The 26,897-nt window shown below is 43.5% G+C and overlaps 3 protein-coding genes across 4 annotated transcripts; 1 reads left to right on the forward strand and 2 right to left on the reverse strand.

Moving 5' to 3' along the window:
* Positions 1 to 683: 683 nt before the first annotated feature.
* atp1b3a (ATPase Na+/K+ transporting subunit beta 3a) lies at positions 684 to 6,834 on the reverse strand. Its single transcript, XM_084480950.1, has 7 exons — positions 6,130 to 6,834; positions 4,649 to 4,777; positions 3,965 to 4,063; positions 3,494 to 3,684; positions 2,542 to 2,592; positions 1,816 to 1,902; positions 684 to 1,073 (listed from the first exon to the last, which is right to left on the reverse strand). Exons 1-7 carry the CDS (start codon positions 6,275 to 6,277, stop codon positions 906 to 908), a joined length of 873 nt encoding a protein of 290 aa, XP_084337076.1. The 5' UTR covers positions 6,278 to 6,834; the 3' UTR covers positions 684 to 905.
* A 3,032-nt stretch (positions 6,835 to 9,866) lies between these two features.
* gk5 (glycerol kinase 5) lies at positions 9,867 to 19,910 on the reverse strand. 2 transcript variants are annotated; one of them, XM_084481163.1, is made up of 16 exons: positions 19,611 to 19,910; positions 19,436 to 19,529; positions 18,656 to 18,731; positions 18,325 to 18,418; positions 17,890 to 18,021; positions 16,871 to 16,946; positions 16,281 to 16,342; positions 15,399 to 15,472; positions 14,772 to 14,832; positions 14,231 to 14,357; positions 13,964 to 14,068; positions 13,041 to 13,135; positions 12,383 to 12,486; positions 11,950 to 12,009; positions 11,330 to 11,463; positions 9,867 to 10,864 (listed from the first exon to the last, which is right to left on the reverse strand). In XM_084481163.1, exons 1-16 carry the CDS (start codon positions 19,734 to 19,736, stop codon positions 10,680 to 10,682), a joined length of 1,605 nt encoding a protein of 534 aa, XP_084337289.1. In that variant the 5' UTR covers positions 19,737 to 19,910; the 3' UTR covers positions 9,867 to 10,679. The 2 variants fall into 2 exon arrangements, with proteins under 2 accessions (XP_084337289.1, XP_084337290.1); XM_084481164.1 differs by having other exon boundaries at positions 9,867 to 10,861; positions 19,611 to 19,909.
* A 597-nt stretch (positions 19,911 to 20,507) lies between these two features.
* Positions 20,508 to 26,840, forward strand: LOC311361390 (nucleolin-like). The gene is made up of 12 exons (XM_084481558.1): positions 20,508 to 20,635; positions 20,862 to 20,913; positions 20,998 to 21,069; positions 21,187 to 21,310; positions 21,397 to 21,563; positions 21,737 to 21,863; positions 22,184 to 22,329; positions 22,434 to 22,572; positions 22,794 to 22,927; positions 23,539 to 23,665; positions 24,123 to 24,421; positions 26,269 to 26,840. The coding sequence occupies exons 1-12, from the start codon at positions 20,606 to 20,608 to the stop codon at positions 26,475 to 26,477; spliced, it is 1,626 nt and encodes a 541-aa protein (XP_084337684.1). The 5' UTR covers positions 20,508 to 20,605; the 3' UTR covers positions 26,478 to 26,840.
* Positions 26,841 to 26,897: the final 57 nt, after the last annotated feature.

Consider the following 26,897-nt stretch of genomic DNA (forward strand, 5'->3'; position numbering starts at 1 on the left):
GTATACATCTATATATATAGATATCTATAAATATATATAGATGTATATGGATATAGTGGCTATATTTGATTATCAAGATAACTTCCAATGAAAACGGTCGTCGAATATGTGGAAAATTGTGTGAAGTTGGACAGTGAAACACTGAAAATGTAAATGTGACAAGAAATTTCGTAAATAATATTTTACAGAAAGATAAAAACCTTTTCAGGCAATCATTAGAAATTCTACCTATTTCTAAAGACTTTAAAATATTTCTTCCGGTTTCGCGATATGACAAAAGACATAATATTCAAAATATTCAGATTGTTGTGTTTTTTCCCCCTTTAGCAGAAACATGGAGACCCCGTGTCTTCCCTGCAATATCAAATCAGTACTACAAAACCGAACCAAAACTAGACAAAAAATAAGTACAACAATGAGGTAAACAAGGGACAGTGCAACGTGTATATGGATGGATTGGTCAGGGCAGGAACCAGAGAACCCCAAGTCCCTGTTCTCTTGGAATCTCGCAGAAAGGTGAGGATGATAAGGTCACCCCTGCTAGCCCCTCCCCTCAACCCCTCCCTCCCCTCCTAGCCCACCCAACCCCCAGAGAGAAGGTAAGGAGTAGGAAATGGTAACAAATCACACTTTCTACATCACAACTTACAATCTAGCCTAACCTGGGAGCCAAACTAACCAACTAATGTCACACAAGAAACATTACCCCCTTAAAGTTACCCGTTCTTCTCCCTCCTCTCTTGTGATGTATTCAAACCCCTCCTTCCTTCCTTTCTCCCTCCCTTCTTTCCTTCCTTTCCTCCAGTGAATCCCTAGCGATGTTGGAAGCTTTGGGCTCAGTTTGACCCCCTTCTCCCCTCACCCCTACCATCCCTCCCACCTTCCTCCCTTCCTCTCTTCCTCCCTTACTCGGACACCTTGACCCGGAAGGAGACGCGGCCCAGGAACTTGTCCCTGGCGTCAGTGTTGCGCATGTTGGAGCCCTCGACCCGGCACTCGATGCTCAGCTCGGTGTTGTAGTGCTCCTTGGTCAGCAGCAGCTTCACAGCCACCAACGGCTGGACGTAGCTCTCCTACGTCAGGGGCGGAGGGGAGCAGGGTCAGGGGCCAGGACTTTTTTGTTTCTCCATAGCGGTGGTTCCGGACCTTTTTGTTGGGCCTGTGACCAGTGTTGCCAGATCGGACCAGATTTCCCGCCCAATCTTGCAACCCTGTGGGCCTTAGACCAGTGTTGCCAGATGGGGCCAGATGGCAGGAAATCTGGCCCAATCTGGCAACCCTGGCTGTGACCCCGTTTTTATGCAATATAAACGTCTTACAATTTCTGGGTGCCTCAGCACAAAAATTCCCATGGTCATGACAGCCTGTGTTTCACTGTCCCAGTGAAGGGGCCACACTACAGGGCTAACACCGGTCGGCCCTGGCTACAGGCCATGAGGCCCTCCTAGTGTATGGGCCCTTTCCGATATCAAATAGTTCTTCATTATTGTTTTTAAGTTAATCTTTTTATGATTTGTTATACTATTCTATTTTCTAAATGAATCCATTTTGATTATATTGTCTGTTATTTATTTAGTTACATCTGCTCTCATTTTCTTGATATGTTTTGTTATTGTCTGTACACAGGGCCTCATTGTAAAACAGTCCATTCAAGCTCTCTGTTTAAATAGGTTATATATCATCAAATATCTATAGCTCATCAGTCATCACCCAAACACATATCAGACGCCCCAATTGGGGCCCAAATTTGGTTAATATGTATGTTACAGTATTGTTATATATCTGTTACATATATGTATCTATACATGTACTTACATGGGCCTTCTTCCCGTAGTAGGGGAAGTACATCTTATCGATGCGAGCCTCACGGGGGAAATACTTCATCTGGACCGGAGTGTCCGTCTGTGAACGTCGTGTAAAAACAAAACACGTGTAAGAGAAGTAGCCAATCAGGATGCACATGCTACCACTATGCGGTTGGATTATGAGCGTTCTATTAAGGTAAATGAGACCGCACACATGAGAACGACGACGACAACAACAACAAACAAAAAAAGGAGAGGATTATTACTAGGGTTTTCTTTGCAAGGTAAAGTGCGGTGGTTTTACGTTGCCTGGCGGTGCGATGTGTTAATATGAATAAGCAGTTTTTCGGTTAAAACCCATTTTTGACAATATGTTTGACGATATTGTCAAAGCCTTATGAAAGATGAAGTTCTCTACGCCATAAGTGTTTTGGATTGCATAAAAAACTATATTTTGAATGACAGAGACAATGATGCCTGCTGTCCTACTCCTTATCCAGGCCGACTCCTCTTACCCTACTGCCGTCAGTGACAGCATGCAGAAAGAAGTCACGAAACAAAAAGACAAAGACAGAAAGGAAATAATGAAAAAACAAGATTGACACAACAAAAAAAACAAAACAATTGACACTGCAATAGTCATTGGTATTTGTCCATCACATAAACAAACCAGTAACAGAAAACACATAACATAGATATAGATGGATGTTTGTGATTACGGGGATTATGTGATCACCTTGGCTGTGCAGTTGATGTACGGGTTTCCCAAAGGTTTCAGGCCAATGATCTAAGACACAAGATATAAAGAGCAGGGTGGGTTTACTGACAGCGTCACTGGCATTGTGAGTCGTGGACACCTGGGATGGGAACGATCAAGATCAAGAGTTTTATTGGTCACATACAGATACATGAGATGCAGTGAAATGAAAAGTCGCTTAGTAAAATAAAGTGACACAAATAGAATAACAATGAAAACAATTAGCCCTATATAGAATATCAAGTCGGTAACAGTTTTTAATTTAAAATGTGCAAAAAAACTATATATAGAGGTAGTCTGTACAGTAAATAGAATTAATTGGAGGGAAAGTGGAGGAATAAGGAGAGGAGTAAGGGAGATAAGGACAGACAGCAGACAAAATAAGAAAAGGTAGAAAAGTATGCTGGAGGGAATGCTTGCAAGGAGGGAAGGAAGGAAGGAAGGGAAACGGGAAGGAACAATGGCAAGAAGGAAACACAGAAGGTAGAAAGAATAGAACGACTGGAGGCTGCACAAAGGAAGAAAAGGAACAAAGGGAGGAAGTGAGGAAAGATGGAATAATGGCACGCAGGAAGGATAGAAGGAGACGGTAGGGAGGAGAGGTGGGAAGATAGGAAGGAAGGAAAAGAGAAGGTATGACGGTATGTAGAAGGTGGAAGAAAGTGAGGGAGGGCCGCAGTATGGAGGACGCCCAAAGGGAAGTGAGGAATGAAGGAAGGAAATAGAGAGAAGGAAGGAAAGACAGACAGAATGTATGGAGGAAGAAAGGAAGAAGGAACGGAAGAAAGGTGAGAAGGAAAGAAAGTAATGTAGGAAGGAATAAAATGATGAAGGACATACAGAATGGTAGATGATCCAAGGAAGGAAATGAGGAAGGCAAGAGAGGAGGAAAGATCTGGAGAAGGGTTTGGTGGGGGGGGGGGGGTTATACCCTGTTGAGCTTCAGCAGGATGCAGGGCTCCCCCTCGCTGTAGCCAAAGGTGGTGTCAGACAGGCCGGAGCAGCCGCTCAGGAAGCTCCTCTTGAACTGGCAGGCCTTCTTCTCCATGCTGCCGCCGTCCTGGTCGTAGAACTCCCCGGGGGCGCACAGCTCATTCTTCTCCTGCTCGGTGTCATTGTACCCTGGGGAGCACAGCGGTGGGGCAGGCCAGGGACAGAGGAGACAGAGTGATGAAGGGAAAGAGCGACAGAGAGACAGACCGAGAGACAGACGGAGAGAGAGAGAGAGAGTTTAACAGAAAGCCAGGAGGAGTTGAAGTAGTCAAAGTTTAAGATGATGGTTAACTACCAGGCAAGGATAGAAATACAAAAAAGGAAAGAGCTGGAAGCATAGGGGGGTATTTGTTTTATTACATTGGTAAATATATTTTTCTGCATTGATTTAACCAAAACAAGGATTTACTTTGCAAGAAGGTCTCCAGGTGTTGAACATAATGGCCGTACTGCTTGGGGTCCGATTTGTTGACATGGATGTCCAGTGAGTGGGGAATGATCACCAAACCTGGAGTAAAGATATGAACCATTGGGTTAACCACTCATCCTAAAGCCTGTATTAAAGATATTAACAAACCAAAAACTGCCCCTCTGTTTCAAAGAAATGAAATATTTAAGTATGTTAACGTTTTTACGACATATGCTATCAGCAGATCAGCAGAAGAAGTGGCAGAGTGCCGGATCAGATTCTCTGTTTGACAGCAAACATTCAGGCTTCTGCTAAACAAGCCCTACTCCTGATATTACACAGGGCGGGACTTCAGAAAACAGATCAATACATCCACGTGATGAGTCAGCACATATGATGGAAACCCCTCGTCAATTGTTGCACATGAATAATGGATTTCCAGGAGAGAAAAAGAGAGAGAGAGAGAGAGAGAGAGAGAGAGAGAGAGAGAGAGATGATGAGAGGCAGATCCTGCCATTTTAGTATACCATTCCCTCACTCAGTGGCTTGCACAAACACACCTGTGTGTGTGTGTGTGTATGTGCGTGCTTCTGTTTGTGTGTGTGTGTGTATGTGTGTGTTTGTGTGTGTGTATTCTTGTGGTTGCATCTGTGTGCGTTTGTGTGTGTGTGGATGAGCAGTGACCTGGGTGAGGCACGCGGTCTCTGTACGTGGGCACGTAGTCGTCCAGGGTCATCAGCATCACCCACATGGTCAGGGCAAACATGCCTGCCAGGAAGATGTAGAAGACCAGGTAGAAGAGCAGGATGAGACCTGGAGGAGAACGGGAGACACAACACATGGTGTGAGAGAGAGAGAGAGAGAGAGAGAGAGAGAGAGAGAGAGAGAGCGGAGAGAGAGAGAGAGAGGGGGGGGTGGGGGGGGGAATTTATAATTAATCATCCGATCAGTTCGGCCTCAATGTGATTCTCAACATTTTTTCTCCCTGTTCTCTTCAGCCCATCTGGTCGGCCAAACTGTCCAAGTGGAAGCAGTGTTTGAGCCTCTGGCATCCCTTTGACGAGGAACTGTCTCAGATTGAGATGCTGGTGACTGCCACTGAGCACATTCGGTGTGTCTATAAAGGCTGACAGATATATTGCTGATGCAGGAAACCTGGTGTTTTTTTTTAACCCCCATGATTTATGTTCCATCCAGTGGATTTATGGGTTTATCCATCAAATACACTGCACTGACAACGTATTGGCCACAAAATGGTTCATCTGATTCAGAATGGCAGCTTGTATCACCCAGGCCTTTTCACATGAAAGGGACAGCAGACCCCCTCAGTATTTCCTGCAGTGTACCCCCTCTTCCCCTCGTCCCTCCCTAACGGTATCCCACAATGCACCTGCCCAGTGCGTGTACGGGATGAGAAGGGAGGAGAGAGAGAGCGAGGAAGGAAGGAAGAGAGGGAATCCCATTTGACCTTGACAGCTAATGCTAATGTTGGCGGCCATGCAACTGCAATGGAGCATCCCACTGCAACCGCAGCACAGGGGCCGGCCTGCCCGCCTAGCCCATTATGAGAGCCCCATACAGACCCAGCCGGCCGTACAAGACGGATAGACTATGTGTTAGGAGCCTCTGCGGGGGAATAAGCAGTGAATCGTTACATAAATCCATAGATGTATCCGCCATGGGCACCGAGAAGCCGTGCCAACCGCGGCTGCTGGAGTTATGCAATCAAGAAAGACGAACCCATTGATCGTGCCCCCACGTTGGTTACGCGTCGGTTTCTGGTGATTTAACGCATTGGCGCTGTTGGGGAATCGGCGCTTGGTCTGATCGTCCATCGCTGCATTGCTCACAGGTGCACCACAATGCAGCCCACTATGGTGGGTCATCCATTAAGGAATTTGGCTTAAAATAATTAGCGATATGTTTTTTTCTGAATTAGAAATGTCCCCCGTGCAGATTTATTGTATAAAAAAACATTCAAACACAACGCAACTACAAATGCAACGACGTAAAAAAACAACAATATTTATTCATGATTTTTTGAAGAAAATTGAGGATTATTAACGACGGGTCGGTGCTGTAACCATCGAAACAGAGCCTTGAGTCTCATAGACGGTACCGAGCGGCCCCCTCCTCCCATCCCCGGGTGGGTCCCCGGGTCTTACCCCAGCTGCTCGCCGTGCGCCCCAGCAGCTCGCCGGTCCGCGGGTTGTAGATGGAGTCCTTCCAGCTGGACGTCTTCTCCTTGTCCGCGGCGACCACTGCGGCGGTGGTGAGGGCGACGGCGGCGGGTTTCTCTTCGTTGCTTGCCATGGTGGAAAGACTGATGGATAATGACTTCTTATTGTCTTGTTCTTAAAATATCCTTTCCTTAAAATAAAGAAAAGCGCAGCGGGCGATGTGGTGATGAGACGATGTGCCGATGAGTGGCTGGGTCTGTGGTGAGGACAGAGTGGGCGGTAGAGAATCAAGGAGCTGGGCTCTGGTGTGAGGAGGAGGAGGAAGAAGAAGAAGCAAAAAAGAGGAGTGGAAAAAAAGGGTGACGTATACAGCAGCGCCGCGTGGCAGCAGATGCGACCCGGGCAGATGAGAGTGTTATTACACCTTATAAATAAAGCTCGCTCAGTGTCGGCGCAATAACGGTGGTTATTAACGACAGAAAGGGAATCTAAATGTGTCCGCGGTGGTGTGTGTGGTGTGGAGGCTTGCACCCATTCGGGGTTTCATTTTGCCCTTAATTTCACACAAACTAAATCCATCCGTTCCAAACCCGATGCATTCACACGAGGCCTGTGTGTTTTTACAATTGAGCATGGATGCATCTCAGTCTATTGACAAACGGTCAAATGCAAAGCCGCGAACATGTTCCCGTCCATTAATTGATTCCCATGGAGGTGCACCCCTGAGCAGATCCACTTATCGCGAGTTGTGGTTTCTCGCGAGCACCGCTACACCTATGCAGCAGGACCCAGGATTTCTTCTCTTTTTTTCCTGCCCTCACCGCGTTGCCATGGCAATGCAGCATCACTAAAATAAGAATGTAAGCCAAGTGTAGCGAGCGAGCAAGAGCCTACCGTGAATACGTGGTGTCGGAGTGAGAGACCACACAAAACAAATATGCCCCAAAACGAATGGCAAAGGGCCACTTCACAGCCACTACTCACTAACAAAGACAATGCCATTGAAAGATGGCATTGTGGAGACGTTACATAACCCCCATTGGTCTAGAGGGAGGAGGAAGGGTGCAGCGATAGGTCTGATAGCAGTGCTAACATGATGTGGGGAAGATGGTTGCAAAGCAGGCCATGTCGGAACTCAATATTGCCCCTGCCACAAACACACACAAACACACTACACTGCGGGCACTGACGTTAAGGCTATTCTATTTTAAGACCATGGGTAAAATTAAACACAAGTAAGAGAGAGAGAGAGAGAGAGAGAGAGAGAGAGAGAGGGGGGGGGGGGGGGGGGGAGAGAGAAAGGGAGGAGATTCAAAGCAAGAACAAGCGAGAGAGAGAGACACAGCTAGAACAAGCAAGCGGGGAAGAGAACGAGAGAGAGAGAGACACGGCAAGAACAAGCGAGAGAGGGGGGAGGGAGAACGAGAGAGAGAGAGAGAGAGAGAGACACGGCAGGAACAAGCGAGAGAGGGGGGAGAGGTAGAGAAGAGAGCTTTGACAACCAAACCAAGTGCCTGTGTGTAGAGGGGGAGGGGGACTTTAAAAGGACTTGAGGCTGAAAATACTGTATCTCTCTTCTGCAACTGACTCTCACAAACACACACAGGCACAATTATCCCATTGTTTGTCCCAAAAACTAAAAACAGAAAATGAATACCCGGTTACTGTGCACTCAATTAGAGTGAGCACCGCCACGGCCACACAATGAGGGAGTACAGATCTCACTTGTGCTCAATCAATCCATTCATGGGTCCCCATGGCAACCATCGCAGTGGAAATCAATTACATCAATGGGAACATCCCCAAAACTGTCGCTCCCAGTGCCTGGCTCGGCCTTAACCCCGAGTTCCCAAGGAAACCAGAGAGGACTGCATTAACCAGTGGGCTTTGCGTGTGGAAAATAATCTTCTGTGCATCGACGTATTCTGTAGCAACAATCATCAGCAGCAGAATATGGATGGGTAGTTGTTTTTTTTATTTGTTTAAGTTTATTAATAACACAGTGACAAAGAATTTAGTACAGATAAATTACACAGACAAAACGTATTATTTTTCTCCAATCATTTGAGACAACAAATTAGCCATCGTTCAGAACAAACAATGGAATTACACTTCGACATTAGAACAACGTTAAATGCACTAGCCCTTTAGTCCAACAAGAATCAATTAAAAAGTTACTCCTAAGCAAAATCAAAAAATACATTTAACATCATACTTTCTAGTATGAATGCTCCTGTGACTCATGTAAGATTCACCCTGTAGGACTGCGTCAATGCTTTATAGTATTCAATGACCTCATGTAACACGCAACATTACCCTGAATTCAGACTGCACTCTCACTCTGTAAACTCTACAGTGTGCTCAGACACATGGACAAAACAGTGTCAACATCAGATAGCACATTGTCAGATAGCACACAATGTCACATTTCATTTAACAGAATGAAGATAATCAGGATGAAGATATTTAGATGAACCTTAGTGGGTTCTTCGGTCTCATCTTCTCAGGCCAGACAGGGCGACCCCAGAATGAGTCATGGACCTGGACTCCCAGACCATTCTGACACCAAGTGAACATTTTGGAGATTGGCAACAGAATAGAGTTTAACATGAAAACGACTAATATGATTGACATGCATCAGGGATGTTGTACAAACAATTCTGCAGAATTAGTTCATGCTAATCCAAGGATTTAAGATGACACATTATTACAGTATCAATTAACTTGATTAGATATTGTATTTCTCAGGAGGGGCTGCTTCAGCTGATTTCCAATTGCCAAAATAGTTTTACACCGATTTTAATAATACTGAGCAGCCTGTGAGTTTCTGTCCTCATACGAGTACACAGAGTACTTTTTGGAAACAGTATTCACCCCGTATATACAATCTGACCGTTTTTAGGGTATTGTGTGGTATGTTGATACTTGGCTCTTGCGGTACTACTTATGTATTTAACAGCAAGGAAAAAGCCATTTTGGAAACTAAAGAGATGAAATTGAATGCCAATGGCATCACCTAGTGGACTGTATGGAAATGACAACACAAAATAAACAAATTTACTATGACTATAGTAAATATAGTAAATTACTATTACTACAACAAATCTCTATTTGGTATAGTAATAGTAAAGTATAGGTATAGTAAAGTAAGCAGATTTTAAGTACAGGAAATTACAGAAAATACTGCTGTCAAGGGCTTCTGTATAATCTATCTATACTTTATGGAGGTACCCAATATGAAACACATGTAAATACAAAGCTATAAATGAAGGTATTCTAAGTTGATCTGATAGTATTTAAAACAACATATCGTGTATAATGTATTAAGACGGATGCACTAGTGTGAGATGCACTAGTGTGAGATGCACTAGTGTGAGATGCACTAGTGTGGACAGGACATGTGACATCATAGCAGCCCCAACACGGTCATTGAGATCAAGTCAAGTTTGTTGTTTGCACAATGTATAAAACAAAGAGTTCAGTTAGACATTTGGAAGGCCATATACAGTTACATTGCATATTTGTTTTTTCTCTTTCAAACACACACAGGCCAATTACAATTCTGAAGGAAACAACCTAGAAACTATGCAGTGGTTAGGTCTTTCAGAGTTCAGTTAACACCCGCACATTGTGTATCACAGAAAACGTGTTTTTAATGGACAATGGGGGTTTGAACCCAGAACTTATTGAGCTTAATGAGCTGGTTGTCAACCACCCCACCCCCCCCCCCCCCCCCCCCCGAACACATTAGAGGTTTAAGCAAGAAAATAAATCCAGTACTTGGATTGGTTGGATTACGCAATGACAACAATAATTCATACTATTCACAGTTACGTGCAGTACTCCTGCTAAAATTATTAAATGGTACGATACATAAAGAATTATGTGCAGTCCTGACAGACGTCTGCCATCGACTATATCGCTCAATATGTTGTTTTTTTGTCCTTTTTAAAAACAATATTTCATAGCTTTGCACATTTTCTTCAGTCATTTTCAAGGCAGTCTTAAAGGGAATATGTACAGGATTGTACAGGGATTAATTAACTGGAAAGAGGACATTCTTTGACTCTCTCTGCTGCTCAGACCTCCCTGGGCAGATTCCTCGGTAATCTAAGCTGATCTTTTCTGATCGTTAATTAGAATAACTGGGTCATTAAATGGATCGTCTTCACCACTCGACATCAATAGACTCTGTGGTCGCAAGTGTTGGGCCCAAATGAAAAAATCTTCCCACAAACCAATCATTGAAAAGAAGTGGGCATAATGGTCTCAGACGAGCGAGAGTGCGAGAAAGCGAGTGACGCTGGAAAACCACTCCCAGGCCTCTATGGAAATATTAGTTGCCACCAGAGACAAGCTAATTGATCAGAAATGGAGGGATAATCATGGAAACCTTTACTAAATCTTCCACAAATGTATGGTATGTCCATACCTGACGTGTGTGGTTGTCGGTGTGAATCGCTCCTAGAACGACTCTTTGAGTTTCAAGCTCCTATGCAGCGTGTATGAAGAGCGCTGCGGCGGTGCCCTGACGGTCAAGGCCTGCTGCTGTACCAGCCCATCGAGCGCTGCAGAGCCTTCTCCCAGCTCTGGAGGACGGCCTCGTACTCCTCACTCACCAGCCCCAGCTCGGTGCTGCTCTGGGCCGCCTGTCTGGGCACGAACATCTGGTCCGTGGTGTGGAGCCGCTTCAGCTCGTCCTGGTTCTTCCAGAATCCTGCTGGGACAGAGGACACCGTTAGAGAGGGGGGACTCTAATGCAGTCTGCCATCTGTGTGGGCAAAGCCAATATCCGAGTCATTGTGCAGGCGGCACTAATTTGTGTGCGTGGGTGTGCATGTGCGTGCGTGCGTGTGGGACTCATCTCTGTGAGTGCTACTCTGGTGGTGGATGGAATGCCGTGTGTGTACCCGCTATTTGGTGCGACCGCCCAGCTTTTCTATCTCACAGTTACTATTGTGGTGAAAGCCACCACTGTTCTGATGCTGTGACTGTTGAGTCACGTGATGGTTAGGCGAAAGGTTCAAGCAGAAAGGATCTGGGTTCCTACCCCAATGTCTGCACCCCAGCCCGCATTGAGCTCAGATGCCTCTTACTGTTCATTAATTACATGATGTAAGTCGCTTTTCCAATGAATCAAGTACAATTAAGTATTAACACATGTGTGTCTGAAGTTGACACATACCCACTCCCAGCCCTGCCACAAAGGCTGCCCCAAGGCAGGACATCTCGTGGTGGACGGGTCTGGCCAGCTTCCGGCCAATCAGATCAGTGGTCAGCTGCATGACAAAGTCATTAGTGCATACGCCTCCATCCACACTAAACACACACACACACACACACACACACACACACACACACGGAAAGAGAAGAAAGAGAAAATACAGAGCGTTAAGGAGTCATAATGTAGTGCATGTAACAGTATCAATGTATAATGTATCGTCTGTCTGCCTGTAACATCATCGCTCTGTGGATTTGTACGATGCACGTAATGTATTGACGATAAAACTGAAATTGCATTAGCAGAGGAAGTAGACATTCCTCACAGGGAAACAACTTAGTGTTTCCCCGTGGTGAGCTTGGATAACCGGCCGCCCGGCAGTCCGCTCCGAGAGGGGCTGCACACAAGCTTTGCTCCATACCCATGATTGGAAAAGCCTAATATCATGAAAAATAGGACTTTTAAAGCCTTTTTTTTTATTTGTGTTTCATTTTCTAGAGCTGCAGCGAGGTGAATGTGTGGCTGTGTTGGTCATGGAAACCACAGCCTCTTTGAAGGGCTTCTGAACCAAAGGTCCAGTGTACCGGATCTTAGTGATGGGAATGCAGATCTCGCTCAGCATGGTCTGGTAGAGCTGACGGACCCTGAAACACAACAAAGTAAATGGTGAATGGACTGCATTTATACAGCACTTTTCTAACCAGTGGCCACTCAAAGCGCTTTACAATATTACCTAACATTCACCCATTCATGCACACAGTCACACATCGACGGCAGAGTCAACCATGCAGGGTGACAGCCAGCTCGTCAGGAGCAGTTAGGGTGAGGTGCTCAGGGACACCTCAACACTCAGCAAGGAGGAGCCGGGGATGGAACTAGCAGCCAACCCGCTCTACCTCCTGAGACACATGCCGCCCCTAGTACCAACAACCTAAGACTGTAACAATCTAGGTACAACTTGTCACAGTCTAGGTACAGGCTACAACTCACATCCTTACACAAAGATCACAAGGTCACCTGAAGGCTATGGACTCCAGGATGGCTCGGACCAGGTGGCACTTGTTGGTGGATGGTTTGAGACCCATGAAGGAAGCACAGGCTTTGGGGTCGTTGAGTGGAGCCTGTAGCCATCAAGAGGATGCAAGTCGACTTTTTTATTGTTATTTTTAGATAAAAAAATATGTATACAAAAAAACTAAGTTTGAGTCAATCGCCTATAGATAAATTTAGCCTCCTCCATACATCAACATGTGCACACAACAGTGCATGCTAGGATTAGATTGTGTACATGATCGACAGAAAACAAACTTACACGGGTGACCACACAACACGGAGCAGAGAGGGAAGATACAACAAGACCATGTTAAAGAAACTAAAAGAAGAGACAACATGAAAAACTGACGAATACAAGGGGACTTATGGACAGCATAATTTCACAGTTAAATTGATGAAAAGGATAAATGACAGTTTCTGATTAATTACATTTGAACTGCGTAATATAGACATCAGTGTGATGTGGTTAGCTGAAACTGAAATCAACAAAAGCTGAAACGTCAAAAATATAAAACAACTTATACTAAATAGAACGGGATCTTTGCAACTGAAACTGAGAAAGAAACGAAGAAACGACGAAACTGCCTTAGCAAATATCACACACACACACACACCAACACACCTGTAAGCCGCTGAAGGACGGAACGAAGCACACCCCGTCAGAGTTGGCCACGCTGTAGGCCATGGCGCTGGTCTCCTGGACATCAGAGAACAGCTCTGGAAGCACAGCACCGAGCCTCTTAAATCTCCTTACCGTCACCTTAGGACTTTTACTAAGGTGACCTTACCGACCTAACCAAAAAAAGTTATGCGCGAAATGCACATTAACTTTTTATAATCTCATAAGGGGTGTGGCCTCTTATAGACCTTTTCACCCCAGATTGGAAAAACTTGTCCAAAGACCAGCTCTGTTTATCAACCTTAAGGCACATATTTCCATCTCCATCAAACCAAAAAGGAGGACTGGGAAACTGCCCGCCCCGTTACCAAACAGTTGGAGGTTACGCCCTGTTTCGGGTCCTTTCGAGGTGGCCAGGGATGCCAACATTCCTACGTTCCCCTGGGTCCCAGGAACGACACATCTGAGATTTGGACTTCTAGTGTTTCAGTAAGGCTGGAGTCGCTCAGAAGTGTTGCCCGTCAGACCCTAGTGGGTCAGAACCGAGTTGGTCAGAACCTAGTGAGTCAGAACCGAGTTGGTCAGACCCTAGTGGGTCAGAACCGAGTTGGTCAGAACCTAGTGGGTCAGAACCTAGCATTTGATGATGCTTTGTGCATTTGATGTTGTTTGTCTGCTGGTGGACGTAATGACGTGATGGGTGGTACTTGACGATTCTGCTCTCCGCAGAAGTTAACGGGAAGCATTGGCTTATCAACTGGACGCAAAATTGGTGTCAAATCGTGTTATTTGTACGCAGACTGACGAGATCGGGTAGGGTGGAACCCAGCACCTTTTGGCCAGGGAGATGAGCGAAAACCCTGGCAGCTCCTTCCCGTCCTGCCCGTGTCGTCAGTCACCACCAACACACCGGTGATGGTACTCACCCAGGCCCTGAGCCCATTTGATGGAAGTGCCCGTGTCGGCCGCGTTGCCCTCCGCCAAGAACACAACCTCCTCTCCCATCTTCCACCCCACCACCGGGTACAGCCCTACCACACACACACACACACACACACACACACACACACACACACACACACACACACACACACACACACACACACACACACACACACACACACACACACACACACACATTATTATATTATATATTATATATACATTTTATTTTCCATCTTCTCTGACGTTACCTGCTATCGATGTATGTGGTTTGCTGCCGGTGTTGATGTCGATGAAGGTGCCCGTTCCCATGGTGATGTTGACATCGCCCACATCAAAGCAACACTCGCCAAACATGGCCGCCTGCTGGTCAGCAATCTAACACAATTGAAATCCGTGATATAAAATATGAAGCATACAATTTATTACCCTGGCCTTAATTGTAAAAACAAGAATATACATGCAAATACATAGTTCTTCTTTCATTTGCAGTGTTTATTTAAAACTGAAAAAGTAATAAAAGTTCCAGTACCAAAAAGTATATTCTTCACTTTTGGTGGCCTTTGCAAAGCTGAGAGTTGATGAATAACAGGAGTAGGTCAGCAAACAGGATGGCTTATTATTAACAGGACGTGACAAACAGCAGCAATCTGGACCAGGGGTTTATCAATTCAGTATTTCTTTTTCTCACAAAAGGCTAAATATTTGAATGAATTCCAGACATAACATACACAGTCTGTCATTCAGCATATCTGAGGTATGTAAACATGAAAATATGGTTGAAAGACTCACCAGAGACATTATGGGTATGGAGACTCCGAATATGGAGGAGTGTGTGGAGCCAAAGCTATGGCTGTACGGAGAGAAGGGACACACACAATTTTATATGCTGATCGACTTTACTTTTTACCTTCAATCTTCAAAAATTGTGCCTAAAAATAGTATAGTGCCCACAAGAAGGGCTTTGCCGGTCTAGCTAGAAGCAATCTCTGTTCTTGTTTTCTAAAAGGTGATGCTTCAGTGGGACCTAGGCCATGCCACCTAGACTCCGCATAGCCACTCCCTCCCACTTATTGTATGTTATACGTCCTGGTACTTAATGTACACACTTACTGTATTTCGTACTTAGTTGTGTAGCATCTTATCATCTTAAGTGCTTAGCACTTTGTTCTATGAACATCCTTACTGCACAGACAGCGATATATTGTTCCACTTTCTTCTGACAAATGTACTTATTGTAAGTCACTTTTGATAAAAGCGTCTGCAAAATGCCCTAAATGTAAATGTTTGTCTGCACTATGTCGGCTAAATGTAAAAACAGGAAATACAAGTCTTGTCTCAAGACAGACAAGTGCTTTACAACAGTGCTGTAACAAACTATTGTTATAAGATATGCTTAGATACAAACTGCTGACTCACATTGTATCTTCCACTTTGGGGAGAATGGAAAATGGCAGTGATAACAAAGAGAAGAGTAGGCCACTCCAACACATCTACAAACACAGGAATTATAGTCACACACACAGTATAATAATATACTGTACATCCTGTTACTCTGTAAACACACACACACACACACACACACACACACACACACGTTTTTACACTGCCAAATATGCCCGTCTTATGCATGCCTTTTTCCCGGCATGGTGTGCGCGTTTACACTGCCCGAGGTAAATTGCCTGCTTGGGCTAGCACCCCCAATTTACCCTCCCTGACCCTACACACATTGGCAGTTTCATTCTGATGTAAATGCGACAGCTCCGCGGTTCCAGGGGCGAAACTTGGGTAGAGGTGTTGCTGCGTTGTCTAGACAGAGACAACGCAGCAATATCAACATGAGTCAAGTTCTAACTGGAGAGACGGTGAAATCTGTGAGCTGTTGATCATGTGAGAGAAGGTGATGCAGTCGCATTAAACGAAGACGTACTGTATCCAATAACAATTTCAACAATTAAAATATTACAATATTTACCACTGGAGCGGGATTAAAAAATGGAAGCGGAAGCGCTTCCACACTAGCAAGTCGTTCCAAACGCCGAACGCTACAAACGCTAAGCAGCACTCTAGCCAGCACTCTTGCCTCATCTCCATAGGACATGACTCGCAAGGAAGCGTTCTAGCAAGGCTGCAGCCTTCACATTGGGAAACAGCCCAAGACAGCACGCTCCGTGACGACGGGGGATTCTACCCCCTCGGATTTAGACAGGCAAGGCAGTGAAATTGCCGGGCGTGCCAAGCTGTGACTGAACCGGCTTGGCAAAAAAAAAAAGAATAAATAAAAAGGCCTTTTCACTAGACCTGGTAGGTGTCAAACATCCCAGTGGAGCTGGCATTAGAGTAGTCCGTGGCATGGACTTCACCTGAGGAGTCAGAAACAAAAGACATTGTAAAAACACAAGACACAGTGGCAAAATACAACCGACCGTCTACAAACACAAAACACAATGTCAAAACACAAGACACAAACATAGTGCAAAATCACAGGTACAGTATGAAAACAAAGACGCATAGAAAAGGAGCAGTTCAGTGAGCAAAAACATTTGAGCCTTACCTGCATACCCTTCAAAGACATGCACACACAGACACACACATAAAGTACCATGAAATCCAAACTACTATAAGCCATGCGATGGACAGCCAAAAAAATGGTTAGAGGTTTCATTTGGTAAGCATAGCACATGGTTCTACCAACTGACTTAAACACAACACAACACAACATAACACACAACATCTGCATGAAATGAGAAGAGCAAGGCCCTTCCTTCCTACCAACACTGAAATAATTGTAGATATATGAACAGCTTAGTGTGTATGCTTTGTGTTCTCAGACTCACTTGGTTTTGGATAAGAAAGTGTTGGGTAAGTACTGAGAGTAAACATGAATGTACCCTTGGTGAGCTTGAACAGAAGCCAGGTGTCAATGGTCCCGAAGCAGCAGGTGTCCTCGGCCACGGCCTGGCGGAGCTGGAAGCAGAAGGTCATGAGACACGCCACGAGACACGCCATGAGACACCTCACGCGTCGTGAGACACCTCACGCGTCATGAGACACCTCACACGTCGTGAGACACCTCACACGTCGTGAGACACCTCACACGTCGTGAGACACCTCACACGTCGTGAGACACCTCACACGTCATGAGACACCTCACACGTCGTGAGACACCTCCCCCTCAAAGTCATGTGCTTTCATTGAGTTATTGGAGAGCCTTGGTAAATGCTGTCAGTGTGTCTTTCCATGATCATGCTTCATTTATTCTATTCAATTTGAATTGAAAAAATCAAAAAAATAAGAGTGTCCAAAATTAATTATTTTTTGTTCATATATGATATAGATAATGTTGTATTACTATTAGTAGATTTAATAGTAGTAGCACTACTAACCTAATGATTCATAAGGCGGCTGACAGACGGCCACTATGTTGCGTATTGGGCTATCTCAAGGGACAGGGTGACCCACAGACTACTGGGTCACGTCTGTAACATATTTCAGCCATAATATTCTCCCATAGCCACAATACTGAGTATACATAACATAAGCCTTAAGACTGCTGCACAACCAGGCAACAGCTGATCATGAAAGGGGGCGGGCTTTTAAAGCCACAGAACACGCCCACCTCTACCTTCTTATTTAACTCGGACTCCGCCATTTTAGGCCAGAATCTCTTGGGCGGCATATCGATTAGATGTAAAGCTTAGAGACGCTCCACGCGTGTTATATACGATCCCTCTCCTTTTGTTTCATAGACGATAGACAATAGACCAATAACCTTAACCAAATAAAGTGAGTTAAAAGCGATCCTGTCTCGGCGGCCTTTCCTGGACGAAAATTCATAACACGTCTCACGATCCAAAACAGTTCCCAGTCCCAAGGCCGGTGTTGCAGACAGCAGACGCATGGCACAGACCTGTTTGTAGTGTGTAAGGGCCCAGAGCAGGCGGAAGGTGACATGTTGGGGGGAGAACACCACAAGGCTGGCGGCCAGGAAACGCTTCTGTCTGGACACCAAGTAGAGCAGCCTCATCGCTCCCTGGGCCACCTGCGGAGGAGACCGTTGGAAAACCGCCAGACGCTGCATTAACTAAATGACCGCCTCCACTACTTACCAACACGAGTCCTTCAGCACCAGATTTAGAGTGACATAAATTCAACCTATAATATCCCATATGCCATTTTGGGTCGACGTTTTAATCCAAAGCCTCTTACCATGAGTGCATACATACATACTTATGATGGGTGGCCCCAGTGGGAATTGAACCCATAACACTGGCAATGTTGATACTATAAATTCCTACTATAAATTGAAGGCCAATAAAGAAAATCATGAAACTTGTGCGCTCACCTTCATGGTGTAGGAGCCGTTCCAAGAACTCACACTTTCAGTGGCCCTGAGGTCCTGATAACTGATGAAGTTATGAAAAGGACGTCCAGTTGTTCTGGAGTAGTGAACGCAGACAAGTGGTTAGGAAAGACACAAGACATTGAGGAAAATACACAATAGTGTTGTCATAATGGCATGGAATTGTGGTGTAGTGAAGATATGTTCACATGATGCATAAGATAGAGAATTATGGTTTAACTACAAATGTAGTTGTGTAACGTGGTCATTGTTGACAGAATCATCATCAATGTAGGCCGATTTACACATACAGATAAGAAAGCTATCTGTTTACCTATCCCATGTCGTGAATGTCCCTCTTTGAGTGGTTATGCCCAGCGACGCGATCTGGCTCATCTGCACACCTGCGTCTGCGTGTGTGTGTGTGTGTGTGTGTGTGTGTGTGTGTGTGTGTGTGTGTGTGTGTGTGTGTGTGTGTGTGTGTGTGTGTGTGTGTGTGTGTGTGTGTGTCATATCCACACATAAGCAAAAACGAGAAAAACAAGCAAATTAGTTGGGTTGTATTGTGTTACATGTGGAACAAAGCGGCAGTGTTGCGCAAGTTCATACTTCACATGAACTAGTTCAAAGTTCATACAAAAGAAAATTCACGTTCATTCACCAATTCAGTTTTGAACTAGTTCATGTTCAGTTTTTTTAGAAACTGAAGAAAAACTGTATTCTGTGCTTATCTTTTAAATGAATCCTCTCCATTACCTACTGCCCATCACTACAATCTCAAATTGTTGTGGATATTATTTGTACACCTGTTTCATTCATCACAACTAAGGCAGTAACTCTATTTAATAATCATGTCATCTGGACCTAAGCATCAATTCAGAATGTCACAAAATCTGAACTAGTTCAAGTTCAAGTTCTTTAGTTAAAAATATGTTACGTTCAGTTCAAAGTTCATAGAAAAATTAACTTGTTCAATGAACTAGTTATTTTGAACTAGTTCATGCACACACACACACACACACACACACACACACACACACACACACACACACACACACACACACACACACACACAACACTGCAAAGCGGTACAAAGTCGATAGCCCAGTGTTACCTTGCACAGCCCCCTTGACGACCATTATAAATCCATTAAATAGTTCCTCTGGATCCAATTCCACCAAGCCTGGTTCTGGATACAACAGGACAACCTGGCAAACACAAGTCTCGGTTTATCTGCAAGGCGATTTAGTTGCATGGATAAATAGCATGGAAGAAGGGATTTAATATACTTTGCTGCTGCACGTCCCGCGGATCTTGGCTTCCTTGTCAAATACATTACACCTTATTGTGGTTGTTCCTACGTCCACGGATAAGATGAAACTTTCTTTTCTATATCCATTCCTTTGAGTAGGCATCTTCTCCAGCGACTACACTACACAAATCAACAAGTCCATGTGTGTTTACCCCCTGCATGCAGTTCAGACGTTGCGTTGGACTTAGGACCTTTCATCACTTCATGCATTATGCGGGTCTTCTGCTGGTCAAATGAGGTGACCCCGACCACGACGCTGTGGTCTGGAGTTTGTCTTCCGTGTTGAGAGTATTTGAGCGACCAGTCCACGCATAACATGTTGTTCCAGTTTGACCCGACTACGATATTTAGTATGGAAGCATTTTTAGGACAATTATCATATGGAAATGCGATTTTAAAAATGAGAATGTCACTAATGCACTAATAAGTTTAAGTGCTATGCGATCCTATTCACATTTTAATTTTCCCAATGAATTTGCCCCCGTAATAAAGTGGACATTGAAATGCAAAATATAAGGCGACTTTAATTTGGTTTTTAATCAATTGTTTTTTATTTGAATTATACGAACATTATTTTTTGAGGCATGAATAAAATGATAAAGCAATTTTCCAATAAGCAATCTACATTTTCAAACATAGACAAATATTTTCCTCTTTCAAGTCGAGGAAAATTATAGATAATGAACGTCAAGTTGCATTCGCATATTAAAAAGTTCCCCCGCAATAAATTGGAATTTACATTAAATGGAAATACAATAGAAATACTGTTTTGATATGTCATAAATGAATGGCATCATTTGTATTCGCTTCCATAGACCCTTCTCGGCTTCCGTAGGAGTGTCCGTAGGCAATACGCGTGCGCCTGATCTGTGGGGCCAATGCCATGTGTTGGTGTGCGAGCTCTCGGACTGGAGGACTACACGTGTTAAGTCAGCGACTGAATAACTGAAACACAATTACAATCGATAATCAATGGTTGTCACAATGATGGCATCATCAGAGGTATGATTCCATTCCTTCCATTACAGTGATCGTACGTCAATATGTGTGTTGCAGACACTTTATGAACACTTTCTTAGATATTTGGTAGCATAAATGCTATTGGGTAGCTATACAGTATACACGTGTACTAGCAAAATCGTGTTTTTCTCTCATCTGATCTTCCGCCTAAGATTATGTTCTGCGATGTTCAATATTGTTGTCAATAATTCACTACCTGTGATATTAGATCGTGGTCGGCGAAGAAGAGCAACCGAAGGCGGAAGAAGCTGGAGATACTGGTAAATCAGCCACTGTTAGTTTGCATATTGTGCGTCTGTATTTATTAGTGTTTATGAAAAGACAATGATTGTATTTTGCCACAGTCAACGGGAAAAGGAAAGCGGAGTCAGAAGCCACTGTTTGCCCTACAAAAAAAACTAAAACCTCAAATGAAGGTAGGCCTATGCAAAAACGAACTTACGACGTGTCTATTCAGAGTTCTGCAATATAACGTTCGGTTTTCATAAGCTGTGCCCCTCATTTCCCCCTTTTTTCTTCAATTTTCTTTATAGGTTTCTGTGTTTTTATTGGCAATTTGAACAAGACAAAGAAATATGAAGAAATAAAAAGCTCCCTTGTAAGTTACTTACTGACAGAAAGTCTGTTGGTCCAGGATATTAGACTACACACTGACCGGTGAGAGTTAAATTTTATTTGGTGTGGTGTGTGTCATTCAATTAAAATTCTGTTAACAATAACAATGTTATTTTGAATTCATACAGGACGTTTGCATATGTAGACCTGGCAACTGAGATAGACTTCACCAAAGCCTTGACTCTGAATGGTAAAAAGGTCCTTGATTTGCCCCTGAGGATTTCCAAAGCTAAAGTCAAAGTCAAAGAGGACAAGAAGAGGAAGAGAGTGAAATCTACTCCCGAGCAGAAAGCAGGTAAATTTGACAAATTAGCAAAACTTTCAGAATGAATGAGATGTTGTCGAGTTGACAAAATAGTTGAGGTGTTATGATTTTAATCAGTTGTCTCTGCAGATGGGACCAGAGACATGCTTATAAAGTAGCTTAAGTAAAAGTGTGTTTTTGCTGTGACTTTTTTTCTTTCACAGACAAGTTTGCCAAGTGGTTGTCGGTGACAAACCTTCCCCACAATGCAACGAAGGCTGAGCTTATGGGCATCTTTAAAACTGCAGTCGATGTAACGTTTCCTGGAGGAACCCCAGGCCCAACCAGAGGGTGAGCCATGAGTTGGAACCTCTATTTAGTAGTTTAGCAGATGCTTTAATCCAAAATAGGCCGTGAATTCAGATGCATAGTTAGCATCTTTCTCAACAGATGCATGCACTGTCCCTGGACCCCAGCCCTTCATCTCATAGTACCTAGCTAGTTGCCACTTTATTGTATTTTTTTGCTTTTGTTGCAATAGTCTTATTCTGTATTTTGGCCTACATCTAGTGCAAGAATCCCTACAGGACTGATATAATAGTTAGTTGTCTGGATTCATGGATTATATTCACTATGTTTTAAAACTGTGATTCGATTAACATTTTCGACAGCATCGCAGTTCTTCACTTTGAAACCAAGGCGCTTGCTGAAAAAGCCATGAAGAAGAAAAAAGGGAAGAAACTCAGAGAGAAAGTAATAAAGATCAACGCTTACAGATGTAAAAATAATGGCAGTGTCAATGACGAAAACACTCAAGGTAAGCGTTTAGCTATGGTACCTATTGTTGCCTGAATACTACAAAGACACTGATATTACTTGAACAATGCCATTAAAATAAATCTATGTATCTATTCACTTTAGCCATTGCACAGGAAAGTGCTCCCACTAACACATTGGTTATTAAAAACCTGCCTCGTCTGGAAAGTGAGACGAAGCTAAAGAAGATATTCAAGAATGCTGTTGGTATCAACATACCCAAGGACGGTAACAACGCAAGAGGGTAAGACCATGTATTACAGTAGAGCCTCAAGGGTTACTGAACCTTGCCGTGGTGTAACCCACCAGATATTCTGAGCCAATATCCAAAACGTTGGATAATCTTTTTGACATGTTCGTTGCTTGCCTGGGTGGACTGTGAGCTACTGCCGGGTTGTGACTCACAGTTTGCACTAGACCCTAATGTTTTGGGGTAAAAAATATTGACCTAACTGTTTCCCACAGATTTGCGTTTGTTGAATTTAAAACTGACAAGGAAGCCAAGGACGCCATGGAAATGGCACGAGGCGTGAAGATATTGAAAAAAGCAATCGACGTTGAATACAGCAGAACTAAATACCGGCGAGAGGCTAACGAAGGTGATTTTCTGTCATGTTATCAAAAGCAACCATTATTCACGAACTGCAGCGCAAGTAATCAAATGGATACAAACAATTGCATTCTATGTAAAAGGAACTTTACTTGTACACTATGACGTATATTTTTAAGTAACGTATTTATACATTAATCAAGGAACCTCATCACGTGATACTTTTCTACTTAATGTGGTGGTAGACCATGACATTATTTTGGAAGTACCTACTGACACCGTACAGAATACAGGCCACCATAATAGTTGTAATGGAAAAGGGGTGGGGGGGGGGTAGTCAGTTGGTTGCAACCTCAATGCCTCCTCAATTCTATACAGTGGACCTGTAATTCTGTGTGTGCCCAATACATTGGGTTTATTCAGTACATTTGCCGCAAACACTGTTTGCTAGTCTTCCTGGTGTCCACATTTAACACATTAACACATTTAACACACAGAAAAATCACGCAGAGATTGAATAGAAAAATGTATTGAATATGATTTATACATTAGACACCATCCAACAAAAATGGATGAGCATTATGATAAGGAAGTATCAACACGGACACAATAATCACACATGCTCTTTTCAACACGCTTCTCATGCATCTTCTTTTGTAGTTCTCTTGACAACCCTGATCGTAACTGGACTGGCTGAGAAAACCAGCGAGGAGACTCTTGCAACTATGTTCGAAGGATGCACGACTACCAGGATTATTCGAGACAAAAAAACTTCAAAATCTAAAGGGTATTTATCCTGCAACGCATTTGGTTTTCTGTTCTGTTCAATATTTGGACACTTGCGGTCTCTTGCGGTATACTGCGGTCTGCAGTATAATATATTTCCAAGTGAAATGACTAGCAAGGGACATTACATAAGAGGAAGGTGATTGGATAGAGCCATTATAGACTTCATATGGGGGGATGCCACTAAAGAATCACATGGTGGATGGATTAGATCACATTATTATTCAAATCTGATCTGGCTTTATTGTCAGGTACACTTTACACATAATGTAATAAGGTAGTAAGTTGTATATAAAAGCAATATTTCAGTAATTAATATATTGAAGGAATAAAAGGTATGATGTAAAATAACATTTGGTTGCATAACTAAATAATAACAAATAAATAGTAACATTTGGGTAACCAGATGTGAAAAACTCCACAAAAAAAAAAACCTAAACGGTTATTACCTTCCTCAGGTTCGGCTTTGTTGATTTTGCACAGAAAGAAGAGTGCCAGGCTGCCAAAGAGTCCATGGAGGACTGTGAGATAGATGGCAAGAAGGTGACACTGGCCTACGCCAAGCCCCAGATCACCCATTCTACACCCAAGCCTAAAGCACAGCCCAGTGTCCAGTCTGCAGAGCAGGCTAAAGACCAGCCTAAACAGAAGCCTGGATCACAACCTGAAACCCAGCTGGGAGGTGAAAAACCTGTCTCTAAAGATCAACCTGGTGGCAAAGCGAAGCCGTCAAAACGTAAAAGGAACAAGAATAAAGGTAATGTTGAGATGAACTTGATGTTGATTAACTTCAGCTTTTTTTCAGATTTATTTGACCTAACAAAGCTTTGAGTCTAAATTTTGTGATAAACCAAACCGTTAAGCTCACTTTAGTTAGAAGACTCGCTGTGTGTATGGCTGTTCTTTGATTTTCTCCACAACTGCTCACCCTATCGACCTCATACTCGCTCATGTCCTGGGGCCTCATGTACTAAGACTTGTGTGGATTTCTGACTAAAACTTTGCGGACGCCAAAATTTGGAAAGCTGTTGCGCACAAATAAATCCGGATGTATCAATCCTTGCGTAAGCACGATTTCACACAGATTCTCTTTGTACATCCCAATTAACGTGAAATTGTGCGCACGTGCACGAGCCCGTCTCTCCACCCAGTCTCCTCCCTCATTTAATATGCTAATTCGTATAAATAAACCTGCAGTAGTGCGCTCGTTAGGAGAAAGGAGAAAATGGAGAAAGGAAGAAAAAATAACTTTAGTGAATGCGAGGTGGAGGTGCTGATTTCGGAGGTAGAGGCCAGAAATAAGATCTTGTTTGGCTCTCTTTCATCCGGAATCAGCACCAAAAGCAAAAAAACTGGCGTGGGAAAATGTTGCCAAGTCGGTCAATGAGGTTGGGACCGAAAGCCGAACTCTGGCTGACATTAATAAAAAGTGGTCAGACATCAAGGTGGACGTAAAAAGAAAGGTGTCTGCCCACCGGAGAAGTGTGGGTCAGACGGGCAGCGGGGCGGAGTCGGGGAGCTCTCCCTATTTGAGCAAAGGGTGGCAGCTGTGATTTGGGATCGGCTCACTTTTTAAAAATCATAATTGTCGCGGTACACCCCTTCATTTCGAATGCGACCATCTTCTAACAAGGCCAACACTGCCATTGTCAACCTATCGATTATTGCCACATTTTGCGCATGCTTTTATATTCTCATTTATTTGGATGCATGCTGACGGTTGTTCCCATACACCCAAGGTGTCAATAATATGTACATAATTCGAAATCAACCGACTGGTTCATTGATAGATTGAATTTAAGTAACAATGGCTTGTTCTTACTCCACGCAACATCAAATAATAATACTGCAGTCAAGAATCTGACGACATATGCGTGAAGAGAGATCCATTAGCGATGTCATGCGTGGTCATGAAATATGTAACGTTTAATAAACAAGTCATCACTGAAAATAATATTGCTGGGGCTTCCTTTTAATTTCCTTTTAACTCCAATAGTAACAATATATTTTTATGGGTCTGTTTACGTTTAGCCTAATATCAACAACAGTGTCACATTATGCGTCTCGACAACAATAATGTATGATTGAAGTGCATTTAAGATCACACATCCCGACGTTCAAATCCACTTTGAACTAGCCTCATATTGCAATATTACTTCATCATGACTCGTGATCGAGTAGGCCTAATGTTGTTGCGCTGCATTGCCTCTATGTGCCGCCAACTGACAAAATGCAGCAGAAATGTGCGTAAGCCAGGCATTTAGTTTGCGTGGAGAACCGCACTTTCTCACGTCAAGTCAGTCTTTGTACATCTGAATGTTTGCGTGAGTAGTTGCTTACGCAGCTTTTTTGTGCGTAAGCAAGCTTTGTACATGAGGCCCCAAGGAAGACTAGTGTTGAGTGTGAGGTGGTTGAGATGAGTGTCTCGAGAAAGCCAGGATCCCAACAAGCCTGTTTTGAACTGGCACTGCCCAAGTAGACAAATACATTTGAATATCAGCCATTTTTACACCATCTTGCAATATTACACATTTTGGCTGATGCATATCATATAAAAAATACTTCTAGCCCTAATTTACAACTACTTTTGTCTTTATGCTGCAGCAAAAGATGCTGCAAAAGTCGGAGCAGGAGAGACGGCAGAGGAAGGAGCAAAGGAAGGAGCAGCTGAGGAAGGAGCAGATATGGCAGCAGAGGGAGGAGCAGGAGAGGCAACAGTGGATGGAGCAGGAGAGGCAACAGTGGATGGAGCAGGAGACGAAGGAGAGGCAGCAGTGGATGGAGCGACGGCAAAGGAGGCTGAAGTCAAATAATAATTTCTTCTCCAATATCTTCAATGTTGAAAGAATCTCGTTCACAATGTTTCATTCGACTTTCTTCGTGAGATTAAAATGTCAATATATTTTCTCTGGGGAAAAGATTTTCTATTGATTGTGTTCTCCTATTCCATCATTTTATTTCATATTAGTTATAATGTTATGATCCTGTTTGAAATGATTGAAATGCAAGAATCTGTTAATGTAGTGCTTCAGTGTGAATGTAGTGTGAATAACATCATTCTTTCAATTGTTTTAACGTCTCTACTACCAGTGGGCTATGTCATTGTGTATATTGTTGGACATAATTTGTGAGTTGAACTTTTCCAAAGTAAATGAACTGAAGTTTCTGTCAATATGCCTACCAGTTTTGCGTCTTTTTTTTTTTTTAATACGTCAAAAAGTACAAATCTTTGA

Source organism: Micromesistius poutassou (genome assembly GCF_964030765.1).
Source record: "Micromesistius poutassou genome assembly, chromosome: 16".
Lineage (NCBI taxonomy): Eukaryota > Metazoa > Chordata > Actinopteri > Gadiformes > Gadidae > Micromesistius > Micromesistius poutassou.

Coding starts and splice junctions, on each gene's coding strand:
- atp1b3a (XM_084480950.1), bottom strand. CDS start 6,277: ATGGCAAGCAACGAAGAGAAACCCGCCGCCGTCGCCCTCACCACCGCC. Junction 4,778..6,129: donor GCGCACGGCGAGCAGCTGGG/GTAAGACCCGGG, acceptor GTTCTCCTCCAG/GTCTCATCCTGCTCTTCTAC. Junction 1,903..2,541: donor ACATCAACTGCACAGCCAAG/GTGATCACATAA, acceptor CGACGTTCACAG/ACGGACACTCCGGTCCAGAT.
- gk5 (XM_084481163.1), bottom strand. CDS start 19,736: ATGCCTACTCAAAGGAATGGATATAGAAAAGAAAGTTTCATCTTATCC. Junction 18,022..18,324: donor ACGGCTCCTACACCATGAAG/GTGAGCGCACAA, acceptor TCTCCTCCGCAG/GTGGCCCAGGGAGCGATGAG. Junction 14,358..14,771: donor CCATACCCATAATGTCTCTG/GTGAGTCTTTCA, acceptor CAATTGTGTTAG/ATTGCTGACCAGCAGGCGGC.
- LOC311361390 (XM_084481558.1), top strand. CDS start 20,606: ATGGTTGTCACAATGATGGCATCATCAGAG. Junction 20,636..20,861: donor CAATGATGGCATCATCAGAG/GTATGATTCCAT, acceptor CTGTGATATTAG/ATCGTGGTCGGCGAAGAAGA. Junction 24,422..26,268: donor TAAAAGGAACAAGAATAAAG/GTAATGTTGAGA, acceptor TTTATGCTGCAG/CAAAAGATGCTGCAAAAGTC.